The 23657-nt window shown below is 47.0% G+C and overlaps 1 protein-coding gene across 3 annotated transcripts in view; it reads left to right on the top strand.

Annotated features, from left to right (window-relative positions):
* Positions 1-23657, top strand: part of TNFAIP8 (TNF alpha induced protein 8) — a 124462-nt gene that overhangs the window by 88595 nt on the left and 12210 nt on the right. Inside the window, exon 1 of one of the 3 annotated variants that reach the window (XM_055142388.1) lies at positions 681-812. The exons of the other annotated variants lie outside the window; for them this stretch is intronic. Coding sequence (XP_054998363.1) covers positions 725-812 — 88 coding nt within the window. The 5' untranslated portion in view covers positions 681-724. Of the gene's footprint in view, positions 1-680; positions 813-23657 lie in introns of those variants that run through there. 3 annotated transcript variants of the gene reach the window in all.

The following is a 23657-nucleotide window of genomic DNA, read 5'->3' as shown; positions in this document are numbered from 1 at the left end:
TGGGGAGCCCGGGTGACAGGCAGGAGGGGGACGGGCCGCGAGGGCCCGCGGAGTCGGCCGGTGCGTGTCTCTGCTTGCTGGCTGGCGTTTCTGCAGCCGAGCTCAGGGTGTGCAGGGGCTGAAGGGGGATGAGAGAGAGAGAGAGAGAGAGAGAAGGGCGGTGGAGGGGGGGGTTGCAGAATCGGGCGAGGGCGGTGGGGTCCCCGGTGCGGCTTGAAACTGTGGGGAGTTTGTTTCTGACTCTGCCCGAGCCCAGGGCTTCACGGACTCCTTCCTCACCGAGCGCGGGTTCTGGACGGCTGGAAAAGTTCCAAGCAAAACACAATTACGCTCGGGGCTGAGTCCGGGGAGTTGATTTGTGGGCGAGCGCTTGTTTGTGATGCTTTGTTTCCGGAAAAATTGTGTATACAAAGCTTATCTTGTAAGGGGCGGGGCGGGGGGGGCGGGGAAGCATTCGGAAGAAGGAGGGAAGGCTGCAAGAGGGTGAAATTCCTCTCCTTTTTTCAAATTGCCTCTTGGGAAACGGGTTCGTCTCCAGCCCGTGGCCGCGCCCCTTGCTTGGCCCTTGAGGCTGGGCCCCTCTGTCTGTCCTTCACGCAGCCCTTCCCCAAGGCGCAGTGGAGCCCGACGTGCCCCTGATGATGGGTAATAGTAAGAGCGCAGGGAAGCAGTCCGTCAAAACGGAGGCTCGTCCAACAGCCTTGCTGCTCCGTGTGGACGAGAAATGACAACCAGGAGCTTTGTTTGGCGCGTGTGTGGGGCTGCAGGGGTGGGGTTAATGCTTTCTCACGGTGGCCTCTGTTGTGAGGCAGGTAAGCACACTCATTGATGCTTTTCGTGTCTGTCTCGCTGATGGCAACTAAAAGTCAAAAGGGGTGGAGAGCACACAGGCTGAGACTGCAGTAGTGAGCTCGTGTCAGAAATACCAAGTTAGAGTGATGTTTTCTTCCAGGTATGTGTCGGGTCTTGGGGACAGAGTTGGGGAGTATGTGGGAACAGTGTCCCCATGGTTTTGTATGTTCCTCTAGCAGCATCTGTGCTGTCCCTGCTCTCCTGGTCAGTGCCCTCCAGTTGTAACTGAAGAGCCAGTGTGTGAAGAGGTCAGTTAACGACCTTGTGCCTCAACTTACATCCACTCTTCTCATTTATGTTCTGCAGTTCTGCAGCAAATGCTCTTACCTCTGTGCCTTTTTGAACAAAAAGCCTGAAGTGGCTTTTTGTTTTTAAATAATGAGGTCCTAGAGTTTTTAGTTGATGATCACCAGGGTGGATTATTGAATGGGATCTGCAGGGAGTTTAATCAAACACTTAAAAAAAGAATCAGTTGTTTCTGCTGTGTGTACGTGTGTGTGTGTGTGTGTGTGTGTCGATGTGTCGATGTGTGTGTATGTCTGTCTGTCTGGACCGTACTTACAAAGCTAGTTCTTGGCTGTGATGTAGAATCTGTTTAAGTGTCACCTCTCAGCAGTCTATGAAAAAAACTTTGTTGTGAAAACTCAGTTACTTGCATCTCTTAACTTAGTAGTCCATTTCCCTCTCCTTCACTTTTAAGTCTCTTATTTATTTATTTTTGCTTTTTCTCCTGCTCTACCAATATATCCCATTTAGTGTGAGATCATCCTGAGTTCTTAGCGTCTGCACTGCAAGAAAATTGGCATCAGATACTTCATGCTTGATTTGCTGTAATGGGGGATACTTTCAAGTCATTACTCTGAATCTCAGTGAGAAACTAGTATGCTTTGTTTGGGAGTTGACTCTGAAAAAAAAAACAACAGGACAGCCAAAGTTGGATTCAGAAGTCCTTGGAGGCCAACATACTTGTGTAAGGGAGTGAAAGTAGAAGCAAATGACTGGGCATATTGTTACACTCTCATGCACAAGAACACGCTTGAGTCCATGCCAGATCCTTGAGCCTCCATCCTCAGCCTATAGCCACCCCCTAAAGAACTGATTTCATTTTGCCAACTTACCAATGAATAGGTGATTGTGTTTGAATATTAAACAGAGCCAAATAACCCAAGCCTCACTTTAGTAAAAGCTGTTTGAGCTTAAGATATTCCACCAGAAAATGAGGGAAATGAACGCAGCAACAGCTTTTTAAAAAGGGGCAGTCCTGGGAAGGGAGACTACCAACTATTTGCACTCTGCAAAGAGGTAAGATAATTTTGGGGGGGATTTCCTGAGGAGATAGGTTCAGGACCACATTTCTTGCCTGTAGTTGTTTCCTGTTGAGTAAAATCACTTTATTGTGAAATAACTGAAGTAGCCAATGAAGAAATGGGTGCCAGTTAAGATCTGAGCCCTCCTGGAATGTTCAACACCACGGGCTGCAGGCACCTTGCCCTGATTGTACGTGGGGGTAGGAGAAGACCAGTAAGGCATGAAGCAGGGTCACTCTGGCTGAACGGGAAAAAGAGTGCAAATTGAGCTGAGTGTACCTGCCTTGCCCATAGCAGCACTTCCGGCCTCTGCCTCGCCCAGTTCTCTCTCTCATGCCTCACCAGGCCTGCTGTTTCTCAGAGGTAGTGGTAACCATTAGGCAACTCCCTCGTTTCCTGCTCCCAACTCCACACTCAACCTTCAGCTCCAGCTCCCCGCCAGGTGCAGACAGGTGTCCGTGCTGCCCTTACACCTTCGGCTCTGCCCTGCACCCAGGGACACTGGCCCTGACTCCTTCCCTCTGCGGACTGATGCCTTTATCTCTCCCCCACCCCCTTTCAGATGTCCACACTTGCTGCTCTTTCCGCTGGAAGGTCTCCTTTCCCATTTGACCCCCTTTTCCTGGTCAGCTCCTTGGGGAGGCTTTTCTCAGCCTTCCACTTAAATGAGGATCCTTCTGTTCCCTCGCTCTGAACACCTGTTCTTCTCGCAGATCTCTCCCAGGTTATTTAGCTTCTCTTCTCTAGACCCCAGTGGTTGAGGATTAAGACTGTCTGTTTCATTCCCCACTGACTTCCCAAGATCCACTCAGTGAGAGGTGAGCAGGAAATAATTGGTATTGAAGCAAAGAATGAATAAATGATTCCCACTCCTTGAAAAGATGAAGAGATAACTTGAGAGTCTGGAGGAGAGAGTACAGCTTTGCATGCAGGAAACCTGAGCTCCTTCTCTGCAGCACGGCATGGTACCCGGAGCACCAACAGAGTGCTCAGGGGACAAAAAAAAAAACTTCAAATAGATAAACAATCATCAACCCTTTGTTCTCTGTGAGGCATTTAGTTCTCCTTTAAAATAACCTTTTAAAAAGGCTTTTGCATGCTCTTCACCTTCTCACTCTGTCGTTGTTCATCCCACTGAGTCTTTTTCTCTGTCTCCACACCAAAATCAAGTGCTAAAATCAGTAACACAGTGTCCATTTTTTGGGGGGAGGGGGAGTGGTGCGCGTGCACTCGTGTGTGTGTGTGTGTGTGTGTGTGTGTGTGTGTGTGAGAGAGAGAGAGAGAGAGAGAGAGAGAGAGAGAGAGAGAGAGAGAGAGAGAGAGAGAGAGAGACCTGCCAATGCTCCGGGGTTACTCCTGGCTCTACTACACTCAGGACATACTTCTGGCAGTGCTCAGGGAACCATATGGAATGCTGGGAATTGAACCCGGGTCAGCTGCATGGAAGGCAAACAGCCTACCCACTGTACTGTCACTCTGGCTCCAAGTATCCTTTTTTTTGTCCTGTCTAAGTTGATCCCCTTTATATTTTTCACATGGCATTTCTACGAGGAGGCCACTGTCTCCACAATCCTAAAACTCCTTCCTGGGTTCCAGCAATGCTTTACAGTCCGCGTTCCCCTCTCTTTTTCTAGCTATTTCCTGCTCATTGCCTAGACCTCCTTCCTGGGCTTTTCTCAGAATCCCCTGCAGAGTCAACAACTGCCTGATGGTATTTTAGGTTGTTCACACAGCCACAAAAGGGAAGGAGAGTCGGCCACTGAACACGAAGGACATGTAGCCCGGGACTTTCCCCACCTCCTTTGCCACCTCCCTTTTTTTCAGCTCTGTCACCGCTGGGGCACCCCATGTGGCCACATGTTTGGTCATCCCCAGCATTTCAAAAATCCCAGAAAGAAACTTCTGCTCAGTGGTATGCCTACCCCGCACTCCTCCTGGGACAGGGACTCCCCAGCTAGAGGTGCAGGAGAAGGGGTCTGGCCTTTCACCATCTGCGTGAAGATGATTTCTCCAGACACAGTCTGGTGTGATTTGCCAGCACCACAGCAGAGACTCGCCTTCCACTGGGCATCCAGCCTTAGTGTCATCCTCCTCACTTACCTCCTCGGAACCACCCCTGGAAGTTCTGTTTTCGGCTTTGGGATTACTCTCTTGAGCCCCAACCCCCCAGCCCACAAGAGAACCATCTCTCCAACTGGACCCAGTTTGGGGTGGATGCCCACCCCCCTCCCAAACCCAGCCTCCTCCAGCTGCCCTGTGTATTTGTGTATGATGATGCCTCCACTTTGAAAGCAGGACTTGTTTGTGACTGCTTTCCCCCAGCCCCCCTGCCGCGCTCTCCGCCGCGCTCTCTGCCTAGCGTAGGGGAGAGGATTGTCAGTTCATTGGTCTGAACCGATGTTGCTTGACACGCTGAAACCTTTTAGAACATTGCTTAGATGCTGTCTAATCTCACTTTATGGAAAGAGTGCCTTCCAGACCTGGAGCACAGGTCTATTTTAGGCTTAAAAAAAAAAAAAATTAAAAAGACTCCACTAAAGTACTCTTAATGGCAGAGAGAAAACAAGCTTGCGTTTTTGATCTCAGCTGTCAGCACCAAAGTGCTTTCCAGTATCTCGGACTTCCTTGAAGAACACTGAAGGAAAAATGTATCGCCCTCTCTACATGCTGTAAATGGTACTCAGCATCTCAGGGTGTACAACATCTCATTAAATACTGATGCACGGCCTTTGTTAATTACACATAACAAATAAGAAAACGGAAACTCAGCAAGGTCAAATATGCCCCAGACTACAAAGCTGAAATTAGTGGAATCCAGATTTGTACAGAGGAGGCAGCGCCGTCACCCCCACCACAGTATCTGTCCCAAAAATGCCCACCCCCCTCCTTCATCAGAGCTTGGACTTCAGGAAGCTGTACAGGATGTGGTCCGGTGTCTGCATGTAGCCCAGTTTGAGAAGCCAGAACTGCAGGGCCAGGTGTCTGGGGGAGAAAGCAGAGCCCCAAAACCAGGTTCAGTGTTGCATGATCACAGCAGGGCAACTTGGTGCCCCCTTTCCAAGTCTCTTTTAGATCTGCAAGGTGTGTCTGGACAAGCGCATGATTTAGCACAGTTGTGTTTCATGTGCTTTATCTATCATATCTCCTGTTCACAAAATACCCGCTGTTGTTGCTCAAAGATGTGTTAGGAATTTCTATCATGGTGGCCCCAGTGGGCTGTTCCATGTAGTCCAGCGGTGCTGTGGACTCTGCCTTCCCAGGCTGTGATGTTCTGTCTGTGGTGGTCACACAAGGACAGCATCTCATGATGCGTGTCTCAGTGAATCCGCCATGGTCAGTCAATACCTGACCAGCATTTGTTGGGGTGGTGCCTGGCTGTTCATCGTCCCCAGCCCCTCTAACTCTCTCTGGTTTCAGAATAGCAGAGCAGACACTGACCCCTCTCTCAGTGCTGTCTCTGGGCTCTAGGTCATCTGGAGTCTATCGCACCCTAGTCAGCCATAGCCGAGGCCCCCACTTCCTTAGTGGGGGGGGTCATTCAGGAAACCTGTTTTGATCAGCCAGCTTGCCAGCCAAGTGACCCAGAGGTCAGGCCAGTGCCACCACAAGAACAGTGCCCGAGGGTTGCCCCCAAGCATTTTGTGCCAGCAGGCAGCCTTGCAGAACCTTCCAGGGCCCTCATGATCCACGTTGCCCCACCTGCTACTGATTATAACCTCAGGGAGCTAAACAGAAACTTCCACTAGAAAGAATAGGACACATACCAGGGAGAGTGTTTATCACGAGGGAGGAAAGTTCTGCTGCTCTGTGGCAGTAACAGACTCATACAGTTTTCTGTGACCAAGAAGCCCAGTCCTCGCGTGAGTACACACCGGGTTGTGCCTCACTCTTGGAACCTGGTTGAGATCCCCTGAACCCTTTTTATTGAATCACAGTCAACACATGGTTCAAAGTTTTCCACGAGTGGGTTTCAGTCATACAATGTTCCCACACCTGTCCCTTCACCAGTGTACATTTCCCACCACCAGTGTCCCCAATTTCCTTCCTACCACCGCTGACCCCAGTCTGCCTCTGTAGCAGATGCTTCTGTGTGTGTGTGTGTGTGTCTGTGTGTGTGTGTGTGTGTGTGTCTGTGTCTGTGTCTGTGTCTCCCATCCCATTTTAGGGATTGGGGTTTGCAATGCAGGAACTGAAAGACTCTGAACCTGTTTGCACCAAAGGGCAGCTGATAGAGAAGTATCTTTGCTAATCCTGTGCCTTTTGTGCCCCCATCTCACCTCTCCCCTGCTTTTGCTTTAGGAGGTACTAAAGAGGAAGGGAGGGGAAGGTGAGAATGGCTCTGATGAAATGTGTGACGCTCGGGGTTGAACTTGCTGTCATGTGTCATATGAATGTACCAGCCTTGTTCCAAATCCAAGAATTGGGTCTGATGCTTCCTTTGATGTTGTCATTCATCTGGGAATGAGTGTGCTGACTGGGCTGTAAGTGACACATCCACTTAGGAGATTGGGGGCATATAGGTTCTTCAGAATTGGTATAGCTGTGCCCATCAATTGGACCACCCTTTCCCCATACCTGTTCTGTAGACTGAACTATGTCTGGGCCTCTTCAATGACACCGCTTCTGAAATTTCCATCAGCAGGACATGCCTTGCACTTACCTTGTCCTGCATTAGAGAATCATGACCCAGTTAGGATAACAGGATTAGGAGCTCGCCCACTCCAGGCTACGGGTGAGCTGGACAGTGGGTGAGGGAAGGATTGGTGTGTGCTGTAGGGCCATAAAACAAGTCCCCACCCTTTTATTTCCCACTATGCAGCATCCAGCGATTTACCACAGATGGCTTATTTGCGGATATTTGGGGGTATGTAAGAGTTGTTGACCACCTTGGTGGACCCCAAGGTGAACAGGCTGTTTACCTCTCCTTGTGACCATATGGTGTTCACAGAGGTATAATGGTTCTTTTCACATAAAATTATTTCAGGGCTGGGAATTTGGCTCAAGTGATAGAGCCTTGATAAATGTGCTGGCTGATGGCTTCAATCTCAACCCCCACCCCAAACTGTGCATGTTTATCATAAGTAAGGAAAATCTGCAGAAAGTGGACTTGGGTAAGAATTGAAATGGATGGCACTTTGTGTGCCTGAGCCCTGGTACCACATGGTTCTTCCCACTCCAGCACTGCTGGGAGTGAACACCAGCAAGGAGAACTGGGAATAACCCCTATAGCTCCACTACGTACACTCCCCCCCTCCTCAAAAAAGACCATCTGTAGTGACAAGCCTTTTTTTTTAATAGTAGCAGTGATGACTGTTTAAGCTGAAAACATTGATAATTTACAAATTGTTTTTCTCAATTGAAAGGACTGTAATATTCAACATATTGATCATGGAAGCAATGTAATCTCTTAGGTGAAGCTTCTGCTAATTGCCTTTGGTATACTCCTTCCTTAAAGAGAAGACCTTTATAGTTATGACTTCCTCTGCAAACACTAGTGAGAGTTATGGAATTAAAAGCAACTGTGGGTGTGTAGCCTCTTTATTTTCTTGATGAAGATTCAAGGTCTCTTCTACCCTACTTAGCACCCATTTGACAGTGAAGAAAGTTTCATAGGCACAAGTTTATGAAAGTTCAGCCTCCTGGAATTTTGCTCAAAATCTATTTGATTCCGGACAGGCCACATCTGTTTGTATTGGTGTCATTGACAGCCTTTGGGGGATTTTCAAAATCCAAGTAGAATGGTTAGTCATGTGGAGATGTCCTATTCCACTTCCTCCTTCGGGGGTAACTCAGCACAGAAGAGGAGGTGGAGAACTGCAGACACATCCCCATTGGCTCCTTGGGTTTGGAGCTGGCAGACACTGGCTGAGTGGCAGTTTCGTGGTGAGGTGAGCTCGCTTCTCTCCTTTCCTCTGGGAATGTCCGTGAGCAGGAAGATCCGTCGTTGAGGATGCGACTGGGCAGTGGTTCTCCTCAGTGTGCGCATGCGCACGCCAAGTCAGTATTCAGACCTAAGACATGCCGCTGCAAGAGCAGCTGATCGAGGAGAGAATTTGTGTGTGTGTGAGGAGCCGGTGTTCAAACCCAGACATGCCGCTACAGGAGCAGACGGTCACCGCCAGCCTATTTTCCCCCTGCAGCACACGCCTGGGCTCTCAGGAGCCAAAATGCGCTCTTTCCCTGCTGGAAAAGCGGCAGCAGCTCAGTCTTCCCCCAGCCACGGGGCCGTTACAGAGGCCACCCGGGCCCTTAGGTGACGGGGAGGAGAGAGAAGAGAGTGGGACCATTGTGTGGGTTCTCACAGTGGGGGCCGTGGGTGGGAACCATTGCAGCAGTCCTGGGAGCAGCCTGAAAAGGGGGGAGGGGCGCAGGCTGAGAGCTGACGGAAGGCACTGGGAGTGAGGGCCAGAGGGAGCCCTACCTGGGCCCTGGGATGTCTGTCTTTCTGTCCCCTTTCCCTCTGGCCTCTGGAGAAATGGCATGGGGGCATGGATCGTAACCTGAGCCATGCCCTGAGACCTTCTAGGAGAGAAAGAATTGTTGGAAGCAATTTGGAGGCTGGGGGGTACTGAATCCGAAGAACAGCTGCAAGATGGCATTGAAGCCCAGCAAGAGCCAGTCTGGGGTTGGTCAAAAGGACGAGACTGAGCCGGGCAAAGGAGAGGGCAGGGCAGGGTGTGACAGTTTGGTCCCGTAGAGAGAGTTGACTCCTTGGGGGCTGAGGGAAGGACTGGAGAGAGAGAAGAGGCTGGGGTTGGGGTTTGACTCTGAGAATGCCCTCATCTTGACAGGGGCATGTGGTAGAGTGCAGAGAGCAAAGGAGTGTGGGAGGCAGAGCCAGGGAGAACCGGCCGTAGGAGCCAGCAGAGGAGACCAGCAGGGAGGGGGCAGCCCTGCCCAGAGGGGTTTGCACTTTGGGTCTGAGCACATCTGGAGCATGGGTTTGGAGTCCTTACCTGCTGGGGTGAGAGCCCACCCCTTGGGTGCTCGGTGCCTAGTGGGAATGAGTGAAGTGTGGGGAGCCGGGGCCGTCCCTGCCTGCTGAGGATGGGAGGGGCCCCCTCTCCCTGTGCGCCCCCTCCAGTGGGCTCCTCTCCTCATCCCCACACCATCGCCGGTGAGCTCTCCTGGGGGCTGCCCGCACATGGAGACTGGACCCAGCTCTTCGTGGAAGGGCAAGGCCCTGGCCAGCCTCAGCACTGGTCTTCTCCCTTTGTTCCTGGCGCGCTTAGGACGTCCAGTCCTGTTCCTTACTGTTCAGCAGGATTTGGGGCACCAAGTGGCTGAGCCATTCTGGTAAGCAGTTGTCACACTGTGGAAATAGCCTTGGTGGCTTGTGCTCCGGAGGACCAGTGAGCTAACGCTTGTGTCGGTGCGTCAGGTTTGAAAGCTGCCCTCAGAGGTGCTATATAAATGGAGAGGCTTATCATCACACCCCAAGGCGGAACCCGCCTGCCTACCCCAATTAAGAAGTCCTCACTTCACATTCTGCTAAAAAAAAAAAAATAGCAGGAAGGGGTGGGCTGGTCTCCGGGAACTTTTTCCTTCTGGAAAGATATTTGATAAAAGTCAAATATTAGCACACAGACTGTTTTTCTCATTGTAAAGCACTTTCTTTTTTTCCTCTGGACTTATCAGTTTACAGTATTATGGAATTTCCAGGGTTTAGCTTTATACCATGCCTCAATATGTCATTAACTCTCTCTGTTTCTACCACAAAAGAAGATGCTTGCACTCATTCCTCGCCCACCTTTCCTCTCACTCCGGCAGGTAACCGCTGGAGCTTTCACTTGTCTAGGAGTTAGTTTTATTGATCCCTGTACGTGTATGTGTGTCAAGTACTTCTAAACCCTCCTCTGCCTTCTGAGAGTCAAAAGTAGAATGAAGTCTGTGAGGAAAGATCCAGAAGGCCGTGCATCCCCCGATCACACCTTGGGTTCCTGTTCTTCAGAGAAAGGAGAAAATGGAGGGAGCCACTCAGCAGAGTTTTCAGACCTGGGAGCAGTGACAGAGAGGGAAGGAGGATGACTGAGAGACCAGGGGAGTGAAGGAAGGCCCAGGAGAGACCATTTGTCAGGCTTTGAGATTTCCAGAGAATAGTGAGGAAGAAATCAATTGTGAGTGGGAGCAATGGGGACCTGGGTCTGACCAGAGCTCATCCTAGTTGGAGGGGGGAGGCCAGGTGGAGAGGGAAGATGTGAGAGGGAAGGAAATAACTGAGAGAGAGAGAAAAATAAAATAATTCCCTTGTACAAAACCAGAGAGGTGAGCAGGAGCAGCAGCGTGGCTGGCGACGCTGGGCCTTTGTGATTTTGCAGTTGCAGGGATGTGCTGGGATGCTGGTCTCCTCAAGGCCAGACCAGGGGTGGGAAGACAGAGGCCTCTCCAGTCTGCACCTGGGAGCCCAGGGACAGGGATGTGACATTGAGAAATGTCGCAGCTTTCCCGACTGGTCAAGGGGGAGTTCCTGTTAGGATGAGAGCTGGGTGGCATGGCTTGAAGTGCTGGGGACTTTCTCCCTGCATTATAAAAATGGATTTCCTCCAACAGCTAGCGGTGATGGATTAGCAAGGCGGAGATGCCGCCCGTTGGATGGCCCTTCTCTTTTCCGGAAAGCTACGGGCACTTGGCAAGTGGATGATGCGGGGAGGAGTGAGCCACCACCCCACTCCCAGGGACCCCCGTTGCTGACTTTTGAGGTCTTCACACTTGAGCAAGGCTGATGCTCAGCGGGCTCCATGAAGAATTCTGGGCCCAGGCTTTGTGAGCAGAACTGGTTTCCATGGTTTGCATCACTCCACCCCGCCATCCCGTCACTCTCCCTCCATCAGGCTGATAACCCTAGAAGTACCGGAGCTATGACTCAACATTCCTGCCCTGACTACCCATCCCGGCATGCTCTGGGGCTGCTCTCTCAGTGCTGGGGGTGGGGGCGGAGGTGGAGGTGGAAGAGAGGCGGGCCTGTGTCTCTGGGCTGTGGAACTTTCTTTGGCATGTTTCAACCCGTGTAAGGGTTAATCAGGTAAATTGTAGTTGCCACTGGGAGGGGCCACTGAAGCTGAACACAGCCTAGGGGGGTTCTGGGTAAGAGCCATTCTTTCTTCCTTTTTGGTTTTTGGGCAGCACCCAGCTGTGTTCAGGCTCCTCCCAAGTGCTCTCTCCTAGCAATGCTGGGGGAACCGGAAGTGCCTGAGACTTTGTTCTCTCTCTCTCTCTCTCTCTCTCTCTCTCTCTCTCTCTCTCTCTCTCTCTCTCTCTCTCTCTCCTGGCCCATGTTGCCGTATCAAGCATCACTGGGGAGCCTCTAGACCCGAGCATTACTAGGGCGGCCCCCAGTTTATTTCCGGCAGGGAGGAGGGTGTCTGGAGCCCCCTGAGCATTTCCAAGATGGATCCGGTGGCCCCTAGTACAATGGGATCCAAGCTTGGGGGCTGGAGCACAGCGGGGAGGGCGTTTGCCTTGCACGCGGCCAACCTGGGTTCGATTCCCAGCATCCCATATAGTCCCCTGAGCACCACCAGGAGTAATTCCTGAGTGCAGAGCCAGAATTAACCCCTGTGCATAGCCAGCTGTGACCCAAAAAGCAAAAAAACCCAAACAAACAAACAAACAAACAAACAAAAAAACCCAAGCCAGATTGCATTGCTTCCTGGTACACTGGACAGCCCCACTGGCTGACTGAGTGTCAAGGGAGTGGTCTCCCAAATAAGTAAAAAATAAGAGGAAAAACTAATTATTATTGCTGCTTAATGTCTTGAAACCAATCTCTCGCCCTGGATCACTGTTGTCCTAGAAGATGAGGACTATCATCGGGGCTTTTTCATGGTAGAGGGTGAGAGAACTGTGATTTTTGATGGTGGTGGGAGAATATCATAGATGCTCCCGGCATTCTGTCTCTTAGAGTGATGTTGTCTGCTGTTTTCTTTTTTCCTTCTTTCATGGCACTACCAATCCCTGTTCTTCAAATTAATCAAACCTGTTTTCTGTGTATATCTCCTAAGGCTTCAGTAAGCCAGATTTTTATTTTTTTTTTTTTATGTTTGCTGCTGGTTTTTATTCTATGAATGACTCAATTGACTAAATGTAGGCAACGACTCAGCTTGGCAGTGTGTGCCATTAGCGTGGCCTTGGACAGGAAGTGTTCAGTATAGATATGACTAACCAGTTTCCAGGCTTAAAAATAAAGCGGGGGATTTCTGGACAAAATAGGTCTTTGTCACTCATTTTAACATGCCTGATAGTATCAAGCTCCAAGCGAGCTGCTTTGCTTTCTCATTTTTTCCAAACCATTATTGCACCTGACATTTTCTATTATAAAGATTGAAGCTTATTTTATGTTAGTCTTGGGCCTCTTATATTCTTTTTAAATAAAATAGACATTTTATTTGAAGAGTCATGAGAATAAGTTCAAGTCAATATTATCTCCTTGTGGACTTTTTTAGCTCCTGTTGAGTCATCCCTCCTCCCGAGACAGGTAAGGGGGAAACTAATTTTCATTGTCTGTGTTAACAGTAGAAGCTGCAAAGTGGTAGGGATTTTCCTATATATTGTCTTGCCTTCTTTAATCTAAAGTCCACTTGAAATGACACACTCTCTCTCTCTCTCTCTGTCTCTCTGTCTCTGTCTCTGTCTCTGTCTCTCTCTCTCTCTCTCTTTGTTGTTGTTTGTTTGGGGGATACTCCAGCAGCTCCCAGGAACTGTTCCTGGCTCTGTGTTCAGGGGTGACCCCTGTATACATGTTTAGGGACCATCTGTGGTGGTGGAGATTTGGACCAGGGACAGCTCCATGCAAGGCAAGCACCTCCCTGTTCTCTTTCTCTGGCCCTTTTCCCTCAAAAGTCACTTCCAGCTTTATTTTTAGTCATTCTTGGAGTTTGATGTCAGGGAGCCTCTTGGCAACTCTGGAAGAACTGGACTGTTTTGATAAATACCAAAAGGTTCTCTTGGGGCCAGAGCAGTAGTATAGTGGGTAGAGCTTTGCCTTGCCTATGACTGACCCGGATTTGATCTTCATCACCCCATAGGGCCCCTTGAGCCACCACCCCCACCCCCGGGAGTGATTCCTGAGTGTAGATCCAGGAGTAAGTCCAAGGATTTTTTTTTTCTGTACCTTGTTTCCTGCAGCTTTGACTTTATACTTTTAAATTCACTCCAAGTTCTTTTCTTGCTGTCTTTCCCTTAAAAGTTAGTTTCTATCCCTTAATAAAAAATTTTCCCAGTTTTTTATGAAATACTATTATTTTTGTGGGGAGATTGGGTCACATCAAGCAGTGCTCAGGGATCGCTCCTGTCCAGTCACTCCTGTCCCGTCCGTTGGTGAGTGGCATTCAGGGCAGGTGCCTTTATTCCTGTGCTATCTCTTTGGCCCTCTCTCCTTTCCTTCATCCTCAGCAGCATTTTTTGCTGCCATCCTTAAACCACATTTGTGGAAATGTTGACTTGGGCACAGCACTTCTTTGTAAGTGTCTCTGACGAGAAGTTTCCCTTCCCCCTGTGCAAGAGTTAGTTCTGAGGCTTTCTTTTGCCTTTCAAATGAGAAGCTGTGTAGTGAAATAGGAAATGCAAATATTTAAGTCTGGATTAGGGTAAAGTCAGGCATGATTCCTTGGGGACAGCTAGGTACATTGGCCAAGTTTAGAAATAAAGGAAAAACCAATAAAGAGCAGGTTTATGGTTTCTATACCTGAGCCAGACTTAGCTGCTCTGAAATGTGTGTTCTCTTGAATTCCTCTTCATTGTCTCCTCTTCTACTTTTAACACCCAAGCTGGAGAGAGTGGGGAAGCTCCTGATAGATATTTATGTTTTGTTTTGGAGCCATGACCGGCGATGCTCAGGAGTTTACTCCTGGCTATGCACTCAGGAATTACTCCTGAGTGGCGGTGCTTCGGTGACCACATAGGATGCTGGGGATGGAAGGCAAGGTGTGTGCAAGGCAAACACCCTATTTGCTCTACTATTTCTTTTTTTTTTTTGCTTTTTGGGTCACACCTGGCAATGCACAGGGGTCAATTCCTGACTCATGCACTCAGGAGTTACCCCTGGCAGTGCTCAGGGGACCACATGGGATGCTGGGATTTGAACCTGGGTCGGCTGTGTGCAAGGCAAACGCCCTACCCGCTGTGCTATCACTCCAGCTCCTATTTGCTGTACTATTGCTCTAGCGCAGCCCATGCTATACCTTGGACCAAAGGTTGATACCGTCTGCTCCTTTGAAAATATAGGAGTCCCTCAGTCACTCAGTATCTGTTTTTCTGAAAGCTCCCAGGGGAAAAGGTATACCTGCTTATACAAGCCTAGTTTTCATTGATCTGCTTTCATTTCCCTTTCCTTTGTGTGATCCAGATTCTCCTGGTGTTTATGATGATGGGCAATTGTAGGCAAACAGGAACTGCTTGGTCACTCGTAACGTGCTAGAGACAGGATCCTGCGGGCTAACTGTTTCCCGGGCTTCAAGCATCTAGTGTTTTCATGGCGAGTGTCGCGGATCATCCAGTCCTGGGTGATGCTCTGTCATTTGGCCTGTGGTGTTTGGAGAATTTTAGACTGGGTGGGGAGCTGGACCATCCACAGCACCACACAGTCGCTAGCACCACAGTGGACACATCAAAGACCCCAGGCTGGAGGGATGGAGGGACCTTTTTGCTGGCTCTCCGGGAGGTTTCGTGGATGGCCTGGCCAGTTTGGAATCACAGCACGGTCCCATGCAAGGACTTTCTCCAGATAAGACCTGCCCAGGCTAAGGGGTGTTGTGACTTAACTCTGCTGGAAAGCACTGGGAAACAGAAAGTTGTCTTTGCAATTTGGGTCAGCAAACACTGCTGGCACCTCTTATGGTAGAATGAGAAAGGGAGTGCCTTAACCATCTTGGTTTTGTGAGCACTAGTATTCGGTTTCTTTTGCTTCAAGAGCACCCTTCCCTTTCCCTTTCAGTTCATTAGGGCTGCTCAGCTGCAGAATGCTTCCAGGTTCCAGCCACAAGGGTGGGATTCTGTGTCAAAAAGTGTATTGCTAGTGAAGTATAGTTTCAAATCAAAAAGTGAATTTTATGGAAAGGTGAGAGAAGAGAAAAGCTATAGCTTGATTGGAGGACGGACAAACTGTGTGAATCCAGCTGTAAATATCTTTGGGCTGGGTAAAGAAGGGCTAGGCTGTGAACAACGAAAAGCCCAGCTTTCATCTGTGAGTTTCTATCTAGAAGAGGAAAAATGGGTTTTATCGAACTTTCACAGCTAATTAAAGTCCACAGTCCTCTTTAATTTCCTTCATGAATACCCTGACATTTTCCTAAATTGTAAAGGCAAACTACTGCTCAGAATGATCTGGGGTCCGGAGAGGTAGTACTGGGGCAAAGGCACTTACTTGCCTTGTATGCAGCCAACCCTGGTTCCGTCCTCAGCACCTCACCCCTACCAGGAGAGACCCCTGAGTACAGAGCCCAGTTTAAGCCCTCAGCACCATCTTGTGTTGCTCCCAAACACAAACAAAAAGATCTGTGTTGTGCCTGAAAAGAAAATCTGCCTCAAAGACCACATGGGCCCAAAGAGATGGACCTGTAAGCACTAAAACATGGCCGACGCATGATCTATTCCCACCTATTCCCACCTCCAGCCAGATCTATTCCCACCTCCAGCCAGAGTTCCAGGCATCTTCTCAGCCATCCCTAACATATATCTGAGTCTTTGCCATTCAGCAGGATGTAATGAGTTCAAGAAGAATATCTGTCCCCTCAAAACTGCATTGGATGACATTGATAACTTAGCGAGCTGGGAATTGTTTAAAGCCTACATTTTGAATCTGAATTTTTCATCCCCAAATTCCATAGCTATCTTTTTTGTTTACCCTTGTCTTAGATTGCTCTTACCAACTGAATGGGAAAAAAAAAAAACACCCATAGGTGCTAACTATTAGCTATTTAAAATCAAAATCCTTTTGAGATTAGAGTCTAAACACTCATTTCAACATGATTTCTGAGTTTCAGTAGAAGTAATGTTTTTTATGATTTTATTTAATTTTGTAGGATGCAGTAAAAAGAAATGTGCTTATTTTGATTTGTCAACAGGGAAAATATGACAAGTCTCTTGGAATCTTTGCCGTAGATTGTCCTGCCCTGGAATGTGGGCAGGGTTCTGGCATTTGCAGATGTGTGTGTGTCTGTTTCAGGGAAATAAAGGTACAGAGAAGCATTTGTTCATTGCCTATATAAAGATGGATTGTACAGCTGACAGTTTAAAAATACGGTGCTAGGCATTTCATGTCTAATACTTTAGTATATTTCTATAGTTGCATCTGTTTCCTTCATTCCAAGATCAACAAATGATATTTAGAATACTGAAAAGACCTCTCCTGTGGCATATACGTTAATTCCCTCATCACCCCTTTAAAGCAAGAGTAATCTGCATTTAAGTGGTATAAGTGGGAAATGAGGAAGTTTGGTTCAAGGGGAAAACTGTCCATTTATGTAGATTGAATTTTCTGATGTAGAAACAGACTCAACTAATACATGCAACAATTTGATTCATCTTTTTTCCCAAGCCTTTATTCCTTAGAGTATACATAGTCTCATGTCTTGGAGATAAATGTGTGTTGTTTTTGTATTGTGCCTTCTGCATTTTGCAACAATGCAGACATTAGAAATCCTATGAAGAGGGTCAGAATGTCGCTTAGTGGTACTTCCTTTGCACATGTGGCTTTGATTCCCAGCATCTAAAAAAAGAAAGCAAAAATCATATGAAGAGAAAAATTTCAGTAGTTTCTTCCCCCCGCCCCTTAAAAAAGGAAATCATGTAATTGCTTATTTAATTGGTTTTTTTTTGGGGGGGGGCGGAACCAAAGCTGGCTGTGCTCAGGGCTTACTACTGACTTGATGCTCAGGAATCATTCCTTGCAGTGCTCAGGAGACCATACGCAGTGCCAGGGATTGAAATAGGGGTGCCTCCGGGGCAAGGGCCCTATAGGTGGGATAGTTGAGGCACAATTTCTGAGATGGCTGAATTGACAGGAAGCTGGGAAGGTAGGCACGTAGGCTCTTTCCAGAGGAGGGTCTGTGCACAGAAAATGGTTTTAGGAGGCTCCTTGCCTGTGTTAAATCACCTTCACTCAACTGCACTCATTTGTGGAGTATAGAATAACATCACATGAGGCTGACACCAAGGACAGTAGATACAAGGGCCAGGAGAATTGCCCCATAGCAGGAAGCCTGCTTCGTGAGTGGAGGGGAGAAGGCAGATGGAATAGAGAAGGGATCACTAAGAAAATGATGGCTGGAGGAACCAGTCGGGATGGGAGATGCATGCCGAAAGTAGATAATGGACCAAACATGATGACCTCTCAGTGTCTGTGTTGCAAGCTATAATGCCCAAAAGTAGAGAGAGAGTATGGGGAACATTATCTGCCATGGAGGCAGGGGGAGGGTGGGAAAGGGGGTGTATACCGGGGTTGTTGGTGGTGGGGAATGTGCACTGGTGAAGGGATAGGTGTTTGATCTTTGTGTGATTGTAACCCAAACATGAAAGCTTGCAACTATCTTACGGTAATTCAGTAAAGTTAAAATCAATCAATCAATCAATCACCTTCAGTCACATTCCGAGATGAGTCCCTTTGAGTTCCTGCCCATTTGAGTTCCGGCCTCTAAGAATGCTCATGCCCAGGGCTTGCGTGGCCATTACCCCGTTACACTGACTCACTGAGGTAGATAATATTTGGTTTGTTTTTTCCCAATTCGGGGTTTATGGCCATGTTCGAGGTAGTAGAGTGGAACCAGTTTCCATTCACGTCAGGTATAGGGTTCCCCTTTTAAATTTACTTACCAAATCAAAAGGTAGGTAGCCAGAAGGACATGAAATACAGATGACAGGTGGAAAACAAGTTTTCACAGTGTTTCTCAAAGGACGTTAGGTAAGTATAGGCTGAATTATCAGATCAAGAGCAAGATTGGAGGAAAGATCTTGGGGTGGAAAATGGAAACAGTTTTAGCAGGTGGTGAAGGGAGTTGGTGGAAAGTTGAGGTCGGCTGGATTCTCAGCAGCAAAGGTGGCCCTGAACCCTTTGGAAGATGCTGGCCCAGGAAAGAGCTCCTAAAATGACTTTGAACACGACATTATTTGTCTGTACGACATATGGCCAAATAGTTGGACAGACAAGCTCCTTCCTCCCTCTTCCCCCTACCGTCTCACCCCACATGTTGTCAGGCCAGGTTTTTCTTAAGAACCTGAAATGTGACTTTTTTATGGCATTGCTCAAAAAAATGTGAAGAGGTTACATATTTTCTCACTGAAAGTCAAAAAGAAACAAAAATGTTATGAAAGTGTATATTGGGGTGGTGGCAGAAACATTCTGGAATCAAGATGGTGTAGAGGGTTGCATAATCCTGCATATATAAATAAAAATCATGAGATCAAAGAGTTTTGAAAGGGCCTCACCATTAAGTTTTATGTTCCATGAACTTTATACAAATTTTTTTAGGAGAAAAAACTTGAATGCCTCATCAAAATGTGTGATCAGCCCTTAAGGGCTTGGATGCTGTGTTCTGGGTGGGGGAATTGGTGTTTGTTGCTTTTGATAGTCCCAACAGAAATCACCTCTGCAGTGAGGAACCAGTGGTCAGGAGGGAAGGGGAAATCACTGGTGACCTCATTAATATTTGGGCTTTGCGGAGGTTTTTTTCCCCATTTCTGAAAATGAATCTGACGTTACACAGTGGGAAAGGAGTAATGGCACCCTAAACTCCGGCCACTGGATGAGGGGTTGAGAAGACAAAGCTACAAAGAGGTGGGAGCTTCCAACATATTTTTGAGAAGTGATTTATTTTATTGATTGATTGGTGATTAGTTGTGAGATTGATTAGTTATGTTATTCACCAGCGTTTATTTTACCCAAGTGCCTACCACAAGAGAAGTAATCCATCTCCAGGGCAGCTAGTTAATATATTTAGGGGAACGAGTTTCAGTTTTTACAGGAGAGTGGCCATTTATGGGCTGTGTGTGACTTTCAGTTTAGTTGTTTTTCTTAACTGAGAAATGAGTGGACTGTACAAAGCCTGTATGTTAACATCAAGGGATAATCATCATTTTAACAAAATGATTTGTCTTTATGACTTGGGGGGTTGCTCCCTAAAGGTACTTAGGGGACCTGTGACTAAACTCTGTCTCTCACATGCAAAGCATGTGCTCAGTCCTGTCAGCTACCTCTGAGCCCACACAAAACTAACCTCCCTCCCTCCTTCCCTCCCCTGTTCTCTCTCTTTCTCTTTCTTTCTTTCTTTCTTTCTTTCTTTCTTTCTTTCTTTCTTTCTTTCTTTCTTTCTTTCTTTCTTTCTTTCTTTCTTTCTTTCTTTCTTTCTTTTTTTTTTTTTTTTTGCTTTTTGGGTCACACCCGGCGATGCACAGGGGTCACTCCTGGCTCATGCACTCAGGAATCACCCCTGGCGGTGCTCAGGGGACCATATGGGATGCTGGGATTCGAACCCGGGTCGGCCGCGTGCAAGGCAAACGCCCTACCCGCTGTGCTATCACTCCAGCCCCTCTTTCTTTCTTTCTTTCTTTCTTTCTCTCTCTCTCTCTTTCTTTCTTTCTTTCTTTCTTTCTTTCTTTCTTTCTTTCTTTCTTTCTTTCTTTCTTTCTTTCTTTCTTTCTTTCTTTCTTTCTTTCCCCTTCCTTCCTTCCTTCCTTCCTTCCTTCCTTCCTTCCTTCCTTCCTTCCTTTCCTTCCTTCCCTCCTTCCTTCCCTCCTTCCTTCCTTCCTTCCTTTCCTTCCTTCCCTCCCTTCCTTATTCATTCTCTTCTTTTAGGGGTAAGGTGGGGAATGGTATACCTGGCAGTGCTCAGGACTTCCTCCTGGCTCCATACTCAGGAATCACTCTGGCAGGCTTGGGGACCGTGTGGGATGCCAGGGATCAAACCCATCTCAGCCCCTTTCAAGGCAAGTGTTACTGCACTGTGGCTCAGGTCCAGATAGAACATTTCTGACTGGGTTAGTCAGTGAAGACTTTATGGAGGAGGGGATATTGGGATGGACTGTGGGGGCTGGAGGGGAGTGTTATAGTTTCACTCAGATCAGCTCCGTCTTGCTTCCTTCACATTTCTGCTTTAGTTATCACCGGTTCAAAAAGGATCTCCGCAGCTCTCTTGCATAAGTAGGATAACTCCCTTCCCTCCCTCCAGAATACTCTTCCCCAGGACTCTTAATCCTTAATGTAGCTTCTGCACTGCTTTGCATTTGTTTACAAGTCTGTGTGTATCTCTGGTCTCCTAGAAACTGCTTCTTGAAAGCAGGCACTTTGGCTCTTAGGTGCTCAGTAAAATGGGTTGAGTGACTGAATGCATGACCCAGGGACTATTTTTCTGCTAAATCTGTTTATCATGTAGAGCTTCATAGTGATATGGAAAATGCAAATTCACTTTTTCCCCCAGGATGCTTTATAAAGTTGAACAATCTTTACACCTTTCTGCAGCCCAGTTAACACTATGTATGGAAGTAAGGGGGAGTTCTGGGTGCCTAATGTGACTTCCTGAGGTCAGTGACTAAATAAGAAGTGTTATGAAAACAAATCATGCTTAGCATTAACCATCCCTCCCTCCCCCCAGCGAACGCTGCTTGGTATCTCGCCGGCTCTCCCTCATTCATGTTGCAGTTCTTCCTTCAACCCATAGGCCCCATTCATGACCTTTGGGGAGAAGTTCTGATTGCTAATGAAATAGTTCTATAGGTTGGCTCCGACATACAGGCACATTTATTTCTCTAAGGCAGGATTCACCCCAGCCAGTGCTGACCAGGCCTGGAGAGTGGACAGAGACGTAGAAAGGCAGCCGGGGAGGGTTTGTGGTGGGCCGCAGAGGGTACTCTCCTTCTGAAAGACCAGCCATCGTGTCACTCAAGATGGTTGCTGCCATGTGGGACTTTGAGGCCCTTTTGGTTGGATCCTTTGGTGATTCCTAGAAAATGAGAAACAGACTTTTGAGGTTAAACATCCTCCTTAAAAACAAACAAAAAAAAAAACACCAAAAACATGGACTACTAATTCTAAGAACAAGGTGGCACTGCACAGGCCCAGCAAAGGGTCAGTGGAGTAGCCATGTTACCACCTCTGTAAGGCACCCTGAGCTAAGCAGACTGGGGAGGGTGCCCAAACATGAGGAACAGAGGGGCAGAAACCACTTCCCAGAGAACCTCAGTGCCACGCTGGGAATACTTGGCAGTTGGCAGAGCTGCTTCTGGAAACCGGTGCATTTATTATATTTTTTTCAGGGTTAACCTTAGATGTGCAGAGTTTCAGTGTATCTTGGTACTTGAAATGAGAGAGTAAACTTTAAAACCTAGCAAATCCCCATCTTACACTTTTCCTTTAACGGCATTCTGCTGTTAGGACTTGACATGTCTATAAAATGCTTGACTAGCTTAATATTTTATTACAGTTATTGTGGAAACGTTTGGACAAGAATATTGGGTGGTTGTGCCAAGATGCATATTTGAGAGATGCCCAGGCTGAGGCCAAGAGGTCACTGCTCCTAAAATATTCCAACAGATGGGGGAGGTTGGGATCTTTGTTTGGAAGATTCCAGAACATTTGATGTTAGAAATTGAGTTCACTAAATATGGTCACTTTTCCAAATAAAAGGGGCTGGTTATTCTGTGTGTTTTTGAGAAGAGCAGGGGAGAAAAGCAGTAGATGGTAAAAAATTTTAAAAGGCAATAAAACATCTATTTTTTTTTTAATAGAATCTCCCCTTAAAGACAAAAAAATGTTAACTCTCCCGTGCACGGCTGTTTTTGGCTGTAGTATAAGTACATTCACTTGTTAGACTTTTGATCTGTGAAATGGATTTGATATCCTGGTACTTCTTTCTGAATAGCTATAAAAGATATTTCCATGGACGATTGGATAATTCCAGCATTGAGTAAGTTCACATGTTAAATACTTTGAATACAACGATGAAAAGACATAGCATCCAAGTTATCAAGAGTTGTAATCTAGTAAAATAAGAAAATCACTTCTCGCACAAGACAGAAAAAACACATTTGAAGAGGAGATGGATTATTTCCACTAGGTTTGGAAAGATTGCCACTGGTGGATTTGGAACACATCTTGGAAGCAGCAATACTTAAACTGACCATGAAGAGTTGAGCAGAATTTTTTTTCAGTCAGGGACAGAGAGAGAGGGTGAGGATAGATGCATTTTATGCGTAAGACCTGGGCACATCCTCTGGTTTTTGTTTTATTTTGTTTTTTACTCAAAGTAGTTACTTTTTTTGGGGGGGAGGGGAACAGACAGACTTAAGGAGTGGACTTCTCACAGGCTCTGTCACATCGTGGCATTTGAAAGTCAAGTGAACATTGTCTTAGTTTCACTTTTTTCACACAGAATGGCAGTCTTGTGGGAGCCCCTTTTGAGAAACACCTTCAGATGCTTTTGTCTTTGTGTGAACATTATATAATATAGCTCTCCAACCTGGCAAGCTACTGTGATGTATTTGATATGCCAAAAACAGTAACAGTAACATCAGTAACATGCTCTTCATGTTCCTGGAGTGAGCAGGCGCCCTTAGGCTGCTCTGGCACTCGACAGGGACAAATGAAGACGTTACCAGTGCCTGCTCGAGCAATCTGTGGACAGCGGGATGATAGTGATAGTGATAGTGATAGTGATAGTGATAGTGATAGTGATAGTGATAGTGAGATGAGATATGAGATGAGCCCACTCTACTTACAGGGCAGTGATTATGTTTGTGGCACATCATTGACCAAATGGGTCACAACTGAAGCCATGCATCACTGTAGGAGGAAGCATCTTTTGGCCTTGTCACTAATGACAGACCCTTGAACAACTCTCGAGTTCTGAGGCTCTGACTTCTGAACCTCAGTTCCTCTACTAAGCTCTCTGAGGGTCAAGTAATAATAAGACCGAATCGGAGCAAACACTGTCGTGTATTCTTGAGTGCAATGCAAATCAGACCAGTATGTATTGACCATTTGATGCTACTATTAGACTGCTCCAGTAAATCAATTTTGTTCTAGTGTGCTGGGTGTTAAACTCTCGTTACTGGTTTCTAAGTGGTGTGTAAATATCCATGTTGATCTGGACTCAGGACCTCTGGCATGATGGGAAAGCATATCATGGAGCCTGTGTAGTGAGTTTTCTTCTGTATTCTGGAGAAAGATTAGATCACCAGTAGAAAGACTTTAATCCTCCAGAAAATATGTACAGAAACCCAGCTTAATTGGAAAGTCTTTAAGAAAAGACCTTACCAATTCAACATAATACATAAGGTTCATTTAATTATGAAGTAAAAACAATTCATGACTGCTTATATTTGCTTTAATGAATTCAGGGTATTTCCATCTCAATTCAAATGCATGTGTGGCCCAGTGATAGGCATTAGGTCCTACTCAAAATTTGGTTTAAATTATTCTCAAGTAGCCTAACATTTCCACACTCTTGAATTTTCAAAATTCCTTGAAGCTTTACTGTAGTGTGTTCTGTTCCCAGAAAACATTTTCTCTGG

The sequence above is a fragment of the Sorex araneus genome, chromosome 6, assembly GCF_027595985.1.
Source record: "Sorex araneus isolate mSorAra2 chromosome 6, mSorAra2.pri, whole genome shotgun sequence".
NCBI classification, from domain to species: Eukaryota; Metazoa; Chordata; class Mammalia; order Eulipotyphla; family Soricidae; genus Sorex; species Sorex araneus.
This window is presented reverse-complemented; position numbering and strand designations above follow the sequence as displayed.